We start from the raw sequence: 9,198 nt of genomic DNA, 5'->3' as shown, positions 1-9,198 counted from the left end.
AAACTTAAAAGAATTGCTCACATATAATTATGTATAATTTTGTATAATTTATTATATTCTTTATTATGTTAATTCTTTTTACATATTATTCTTCATTTATAAATTATGTTTATGTACACAAGTTTATTTATAATTATATATTATCCTTTATAATCCTTCTTTATTAGCCGTTTATAGATTGTTTTTATAGATTGTATTTATAGATTGTAATAATACTATATCCGATGAAAAAGTTTATTAAACATTAAAATTGTCTTGTTTATCGTCCCTGCGCTTTTTAGTGTGCGTGCGTGCGTGCGTGCGTGAATATGTAGGGTATATTTTATTATAGGATATATATATTTTATAATTCTACGTTAGAATATATTCACTGTCGCTACGCTACGCTACGCGTATATAATATTAGTTAAATTACCGACGAGATACTATTAAAGACCGTCAACCCTGGACAAATTTTCGGCGGTATAAAAAGGGCCCCAAGGACCCGGAGGTAATCGAAGAACGCTGACATTATTAAATTCATGATATTTTATTACATAAATGCTCTATAAATAAATATGCATATTTGTAAAGCTATAATATCCTATATATTGCCGAAAAATTACAATTTTTTTCTCTGCAGTTATTATCTCTGTTGATCATTTACCATAATCGAACTTTGACGATAACACTGAAATCACAATTTTAAAGAAAAATCGAATATTATTGAGTTTTAAATGCACGTACACCGATAAACACGTCTACTAAACTAATAAATCATAAAATTAGTACAATATTATCAGTTTTTTTACTCTTAATCACTTCAATATTAACAAGGACGCGAACTCCCATAAGGATGTCGGTCTTTAATAATATCTCGTCGGTGGTTAAACGCTGATGCCGTTTATGTGCTTTGTGAATTTATAAGGACATTTAATTCCGCGTAACAAAAAACGCGGAATGCCTTTGATGTCATTATAATTGAATATAAATATATTTGAATATTTCATAACTTGAATAACCTATAAAGCATAAAATGAATTCGGAATTATAATTTATTATGACTTTACAAAAGCAAAGAATAAATAAAGCAGACATCAGATTGTCATTCATAAAATTAAAAAAATTAATTACTCTTTTTTTACTATGCAAAGAGCACGTATAAAATAAATAAATAATAATAATAATAATAAAAATTTGTAAACAGTGAATGTGAGGCAATATGTTTCAAAGTCCTATAGCCCTATAGTGTCCTGTATGAGTCACGGCTAATATCATCCCTGAGTTCGAGCGTTTTATGTCTCCGCGCACGATCTAAATCCCATGAAACAAAAGGAGTGGGGATGACGATAGGCAAAATCGGTCGAAATGTGCAACTCGGCTGCAGGCCTGCCTTAAAGAGTATAAAGTAACTAGACGAAAACTAATGGTGAAGTGAAACGATGTGATTGGTCAACGCAAGTTACGGTAACGCAAGTTACGCTTACGCAAGTTACGCCGCATATGACGACACCCTAAGATGCTGGGTCTATCTTATATATCTATGCTCTACGGGTATCAAGCGCTGGGTACAAAAAGGGGTCAATGACAGATTTTCTAACCTGGTCGTCGACTTTAACGAATAATATCTCGGTTTGCGGGGCAGAGCGACGCTTTTTCTGCCAGATTCTTTCGTTTCATGCAAAAACGCGTCGAATAATCTCAATTTTATTGATTTTTGGGTTGCGAAAGCTGAACTATAATTACCCTTTATTTATTTTTACGTGAAAACGTATCGAATGAATGTATTTTTATCAAAATTTGAGGTGAAGGGGATATTCTTAATATTTACCAATATCAGCGTATCAAATGCTTAATGTAAACTGGCCAGTTGCAAGCTTCTACAATTATCTCGTTTCGCAGGGAAGACTGCATTTTTCTGCCGGATTCTATCGTTTCGAATGAAAACGCGTCGAATAAGTATATTTTTATCAAGTTTCGCAATCTAAATAATTACCAAATACAGTTGTAGTGTGTTAAAAATATTCAGCTGTGTACATGGATGCATTACAACTAAGAAATGTGCATATCTTTCATATTATACTTACGTTTATTAAGATTTGATTGTTCGCCTAAACTTAACCAATAATTTTACGTTGTGTCTATACAATTTTTTATTATAAATGATATAAGTATATTAATCATGTTAAATGGTAAGTTAATGAGAAATTTGTTTTCAGTAGTTTAAAGACTTTCTTTTGCTGTACAACCAAATATCTGAAATGTGTTTCAAAAAATGTGCAAATACTTTTCTGTCTCGAGAAATTACTCCTGATGAAGTAAGTATTTTTATGAAAGTATATTGAATTGTATAATTGTATTGAACATGAAATCCAATTAATTGAAATTTGTAGGACGTATGCATAAATAATTGTGTACAGAAATACATCTACACTAATCATAAGATAATGGAAATATTCATGGAAGTACAACCTAAAATGGTGCACAAAAGAATGGAGGAGATAAACATGGCTCAAACAGCATTAGAAGCACAAGATCAGCAAATCAAAGTGGAGCAGAATCTACAATAATACATGTTTATCAGTTATATGCAATATATTTTTTAATTTGTCAAATATTTTTTAATTTACTTTGCATCACAAATTACGAAGATCTATTGAAATGTATAAAGCAATAATTTAAAAGTATCTTTATATATATATATATGCAGGATTCCCAAAATTTGCAACTCAAAATAGTATAACGAGAAAAGTATTTCCGGAAAAATAAATAAAAGTCATCGTAAATCTTTTTAAGCAATATTTTCTGAGATATAACGATTTAAATATGGTCAATTACAGACTACGCTTAGGTAATCACCTGTTAGCTAGTGCTCGTACAGCTCCCGAAGTTTTCAGAAATGTCTCAGAAATATTTCAACTAAAAAGTGAGACATTTCACAAAAGTTGCAAAATATGTCTGCAACATTTCTGAAACAGCTCTGGAATAGTAAAATGTCCGCAATTCTTGCACATGAAATGTTGTTGAAAAGTTGCTGAAAGATTACAGATAGAATCTGCGATTTTTTTAAAAATATAACAAAGTTAATACCTTGATCAAAAGGATTACGATCAGCAATATTTTAAAAAGATTTTAGCTATTTCTAATAAGAACAAGAAAGTATAATATACGTATATTTCTGGAATATAACGTATATTAGGTACAGTATAAAGCAGATTAATAAATATTAATAGATATTAAACGCATATTCTTTGTGTGTAACACCCGTTTCGATATGTTTTCATATACCAACTTTATTCGTGAACTAAACGTTAAACTTATACAAATTCAAATATAAGAAACGAATAAATTGTGTTTTATGTAACCCTATATTAGTAAACGTATTTTCTGTCTCACACATCAGGCGTAAATAATTTAAGATTTGTTGGAAGCGCATTTTATTTATGAATTGAAAAATATTTAAAAAATGTTTGGAGAATACGATTACAATTCAGGTATGATCAAATTAATTATGCTAAAACAAACAACTTTTTCTTTTAATAAAATTGCGTTCGATAAAAATATTTGCACTTATTTGTTAACTTCAACCTGCTCTCCTGCAAAAACTATTTATCGGACGCATTTTTGCTAAAGGAAAAAGTTGTTTTTTGTGCTAAAACGAACAACTTTTTCCTGTAGTAAAATTACATTCGATAAATAATTTTTGCATTTACTCGTATAACTTCAACCTGCTCTCCTGCAAAAATTACTTATCAGATGCAATTTTGCAAAAGGAAAATGTTGTTTCTTTTAGCATAAAGTCATGTACTTCGCGGATGCGAATTTTGAAACGCCCTGTATATCTCTGAGTTCGCAACATAAATAATTTTTCTCGGTGATCTATGCTTACAATAAAGTTCAGTTGCAGCGGTTTAATTTGATACCATATTTGTTGGGTCATTTTCAATGTAAAACACAAACAATATTACATAAATTGTCGAAATATTCGGTTAGATTATAATATCCAATAAAAAACTTCGGTTATTTCCGTATTCCCTATTATTAGATATGTGCGGTCCATATGCAAAGCTAGCATCACTTGACTGATGTAAAAGTGATCTTGTCTCACTTTTCAAAAATCTACAATCTTGATTTGTGTGTTTGTGTGTGTGTGTGTGTGTGTGTGTGTCGTAATGATGTGAGTCAGACGCCGAGAGAAAAACGCAAAATTAACTAAGTCATATATAATAAAAGGTAAGCCATGATACGATATATTGGAGAGAACACATGTATCCTCGACGATGTCAGGCGACGTAATATTTAAAAAATTATTTTAGGCTAACTCCGGTATATATGCCGCACCTAACAAAAACTCAATTTATATATATATATATATATATAAAAGTATTATTTGCTATTTTTAAGATAAATGAACTCTATATCAGTAAAAACTTTGTACTGTCTGCTACTATGAAAAAAATATTAGAAATCCGAAATATACTTATTTTTTGTATTAAAAACGAACTTTTTGAAATCCTTGCATTTTTGCCGTATATCTCATAGGAATGCGATATACGACTATTCATAAAGGGAGGGGGAGAATACGTACGGCTCATGAAAAATTTACAAATAATGCTTATGAATAAGACGTAAAATAACACAATAACTCATAAAATAAGTTTACACAGTTTTATTAAGGAATATGAATGATAAATATGTACTATATGAAGTAATAGATAACAATTACAATCTTCCTACATATATTACAAATGCTATTACATGAGGTACATATTTCATGTAATGTATTTATTGCATTTAGTGCACTCAATCCAATCTGCGCACTTTGTATGCTTTGGGCATATACAGGGTGTCCCAAAAAGGTCGGGACACCTAAATATCTCGGGAAATATAAGTTTTACAGAAAAGTGTTTCAGACAAAAGTTATATGGTTTAAAAATATCTATTTACTGATCCTATCAGTTTGACCTTGGGTTGCGTAGCCAAGGTCAGATCAAGGTTACATTGATTTTCTTAAATGGAACACCCTATTTTTGATTCAAGAATCTAATAGTTGATGTCGAAAGCTTTCCAAAACGCTATAATGAAATATTTTTTCATGAAGTACTTTTCAAGTTATAATGCTTCGAAGTTACAGTATCGCCGGCATTAGCATTACCCAAAATATATTTAATTTTGGAGACTGGCCAGTCAAGGCGAGATCGGTCGGTGGTCCGTGAATCTTGACCTTCAGTTAACGCACAAACAAAAACATAACGTAGGTGGTATTACATATCTTGGGTAATGCTAGTTTGGTCAAACTAATAGGATCAGTAAATAGATATTTTTAAACCATATAACTTTTGTCTGAAACACTTTTCTGTAAAACTTATATTTCCCGAGATATTTAGGTGTCCCCGACCTTTTTGGGACACCCTGTATATCTCGCCCGTTAAAAATGCCGTATATCCCAAACAGGTGGGATATACAAGACAACAAATTAAATAAAGAATACAAGAGCAAAGCACTTGTATTTTGTTATACAACATGCTTTACTATTCCTCTACACTTATGTATCACGAAATAACCACTAAGTCTTTTACGCGTCCAACAGTAATCATTTTATGTAGATTATAATTTATGATGACGCTACTTATTATAGTGACAAATCGATTCAACTCACAATAATTTCATTAATACTAACAGTAAAAAACTGATCATAACACAATTGATATAACATAAAGGCATGTAACAGAGTAGTTGCGGGAAAATTATCCCCACTCTTTCTATTTTTTCTGACTTCTGCGATGTAAATCCCAGCGCGGCGTATTCGCAGAAGATACCCTACTAGAACACAAGTGAAGAATCTTATAATGCTATGCCTTTTATTTTATCTTATATGATTTTTAACTTATGAGAAATATTACTTTGCCGTGTTCATCTAGTGGTGCTGAAGCGGATTGTTCCCGGGTGAACAACTTTAATATTAATTTGTTCTGTTTTTATGCTGTATAGGATTATCAAAGCAATTATAAGATGTTTAGAATAATATTATTAAAAAGGTTTTTTTTAATATTCAAATATCACATATATTATTAAGTATTATTTTTAATTGCCTCAGTGGTCGAGCTGGCTAAAACACTCGCCCCGGAAAGTCGAGAGGTCCCAGGTTCGAATCCTGGCTAAGGTAATATTTTTCGCAATAAGTTCTTTACCGGATTAATTTAGGGGGGAATTATTTTCATATATAGGAATGTCCGAATGTTTCGGCTCATCATATTTATATTATTAGCATTTCAGATCGATTGTGGTCAATGTCCGAATGTTTCGGCGCACATCTGAGATAATTAAAATTTAAAAATTAAGAATATATATTGTATTCATAACATCTAATTTTGACCGATCATTGGCGCTCTCTATGTATATTATTTTTAAAATATTTGTATTATATAAGAACATTGACAAAATTCATATAAAATCAATATTTCAAAATATGTATGTTAATGAATATTTCTTAATTACTGGGTACATATCTGTACTTTATCATTTTGTCTAGAAAAGAGATTTCTTGCCTATTACAAGATTATTATTCCACATGAAGATATAAAAGCTGCTAAAGAATCAGATTTTGCAATTTTACTCTTACAACGAATGAGATTATATGCCCCTGTGGTGCAAAGATAATCATTCAACCATATTTTGTCTCATAGAAACAATATTTTACCATGAGACTTTTTTGACTTACGTTTCACGAAGCTGCTAAAGAGCCAGATTTTGCAATTTTGTTCCTCAAAAATAAAACATTATCTATAGTAAATAAGATTAACTGCACCTCAGCTACACTATAGTATAGATCGAGTGAGATATATTAGAATGAATTTTTATTTTGCTTTTTCTAAAAAAAATCATTTTTTTTAAATACAAATATCGCTATTATTTTTCGGTTTTTTAAATATTTATATGTAGCCGTAACTTGGTAGAATAAAAATTCATTTATGGAGATGTCTCCCTAGTCTCTTCTATTATAGAGACCCTTTAATAAGAATTTAGACGTCAATTATGTATCTTGAAATGAGGTGAAAATTACAAAAGCAAATTTATTAGGTATTAGAAGTCTAGGGCAAAGGCTGTGGATGCATTCCATTTCATGCATGATGCACATGATACATTATTTAACCATGTTGTTCACCGAATGTTAAACAAGGATAAATGATGCATTACGCACATTATGCGTGAAACGGAATGCATCCTCTGTATTTAAGGACTCTACTTCCCAGTGAGAAATGACAATAGAATCGATTCCATTATCATTTCTCATAGGATTTGTCCTGTTGTAGAGACCCTCTAATCAGAACAGTGAGCAGCTTTATAATATACTGGAGCCTTTTCTATACTGTACTATAGAAAACTATGGCCCGACATAGAAAAAGAAGGCAAACAATATTGGTCTTTATAACTCTTTTCTATTTACGGCAGTAAAACAACATTAACCAATCAGTGAATCCCTGACAAAAAAAAAACAGTACCAACTTTGCACTAAAGTATCTTTAGTTAGGAATTGAGACACCCTCACTACTCAATGGTTTGCTCCATTATGTTATAGAGCTCACTGAATCAGAGATTGGACATCAGAGTTCCACTTTTGTCCTTCATTTTCTAATAATTTGCATTAGGGCCTTCTTCACCAATCTCCGGTTAAATTAGCTAACGATTAACCGAAAATTGGCGAAAGAGGCCAGTCAGAGCAAAATAGCACATATATTTTTTTTCTCGCACCATTGCTATAGACTTATAAGATAGACGGAGCGTTTGTACGAGAGAAGCTGAAGACAATATTGAAGGACCGAAAGTAAGGAAGGAAAGAGAGTAATGCTTACTCTCAAAGTGTTGTTTCTCTCTCTCATAATGAGAACGATTGGGGACTAATCAGCTGAGTAGCCAAAACTTTCGGCCACTGATTCTTAAACGACTATCTCAGGGTATTTTCTCTAACTTGATCATTTAAAATATCTCCGTTGTTTTTAATAATACGAGAAAATACTAAAGGAAAAAGTTTTATTTGATTCGAAGGGGCACATATTATTTATTATGAGCAAAAATTTTTCTCAAGGTCATACTTTTTGAGACTTCAAGATCACCTCCACTTTTTTAAATGGAATTTAAATGCCCATTGTGTGGGCACGGTATGATACGCATGCATGAGGATAATATGAGCTTGTACGAATTGTTATCTGGGGGTCAATTGTGTATCTCGAAATAAGATGAAAATTACAAAAGTCAGCAAATTCACTAGAATATTCATAATTTAATTGGTCAATATATAGTGAATTTGCTCCCTTTTATAATTTTCACGATACATAATCGAGATACATTTCAAGATACATAATCGACTACCTGATATATCCCAAAACTCTGATTGGACAACTCGTTATTCCCTGTACACCTATTGCCTGTGCTCTTCATTGTGTTTCGGCTTAAGGGTCATGGCACACAAAAAACTTAAGGCAGTAAGACGTAAACAGTAAGCGGCCCCTGGGGGTTTGTGTCTCACTTCGAAACTGTAACCCTCAGGGCGGAAAGGATAGCGGCCTCATTGACAAAAAGACGGTCAGACGGAATTTATAAAATTCTGAAACTTACGGTACATGAAGTGCATCGCCTAATAAGTTAAATTACAAAATTAATCAAAAAAGTTGTATTGGATTTTATTTATCACATATTTCCATTACATTGTAAATGAAATGTGCGTTTTTCATAAAAGATTTATATTAAATATCCGTTGATTACAAAATTTATTAAATAAATTTGATTGATTTTACATAGAAGTAACAAATATTTAAAAAAATGGAAAAAAGTGTCAGCGGAGAATCGAACCAGCGATCCAACGGTTATTAGGCAAGAGCGTTACCCGTTGCGCCACCGGACTCGTTGAAACTTGCTCCCCGTCCAGTGTACATATGAGGGTCGTCTGAAAAGTTTTGAGCCTAACATAGAAACAAGTAATTTTTCGGTCAAATTCAATTTTATTTTTCCACATAGTCTCCTTTTAAATCGATACATTTTTTCCAGCAATACTCCCACCCCTTTAATCCATTCAAATAATACTGAGCGTCTTGTTTTGCAAAATAGGCGTCTACGGATGCGATGACCTCCTCGTTCGATGAAAATTTCTGTCCTCCGAGCCAAACTTTGAGCCTAAGAAAAAAGTCGCTGCGGGCCAGATCTGGTAAATACGGTGGATGG

The 9,198-nt window shown here is 31.9% G+C and overlaps 2 protein-coding genes across 2 annotated transcripts in view; one reads left to right on the top strand and one right to left on the bottom strand.

The window, feature by feature from the left end:
- Nucleotides 1–9,198, bottom strand: part of LOC108726149 (uncharacterized) — an 18,798-nt gene that overhangs the window by 5,360 nt on the left and 4,240 nt on the right. The window lies entirely within an intron of this gene.
- On the top strand, nt 1,555–2,607 carry LOC108726153 (mitochondrial import inner membrane translocase subunit Tim10 B). Its single transcript, XM_018453550.1, has 3 exons — nt 1,555–2,040; nt 2,202–2,297; nt 2,373–2,607. The coding sequence occupies exons 1-3, from the start codon at nt 2,017–2,019 to the stop codon at nt 2,547–2,549; spliced, it is 297 nt and encodes a 98-aa protein (XP_018309052.1). The 5' UTR covers nt 1,555–2,016; the 3' UTR covers nt 2,550–2,607.

This window comes from Mycetomoellerius zeteki, unplaced genomic scaffold (genome assembly GCF_001594055.1).
Source record: "Mycetomoellerius zeteki isolate Tzet28-1 unplaced genomic scaffold, Tzet1.0 scaffold39, whole genome shotgun sequence".
Lineage (NCBI taxonomy): Eukaryota > Metazoa > Arthropoda > Insecta > Hymenoptera > Formicidae > Mycetomoellerius > Mycetomoellerius zeteki.
The sequence above is the reverse complement of the archived record's forward strand: the minus strand, read 5'-3'. Positions and strand labels throughout refer to the sequence as shown.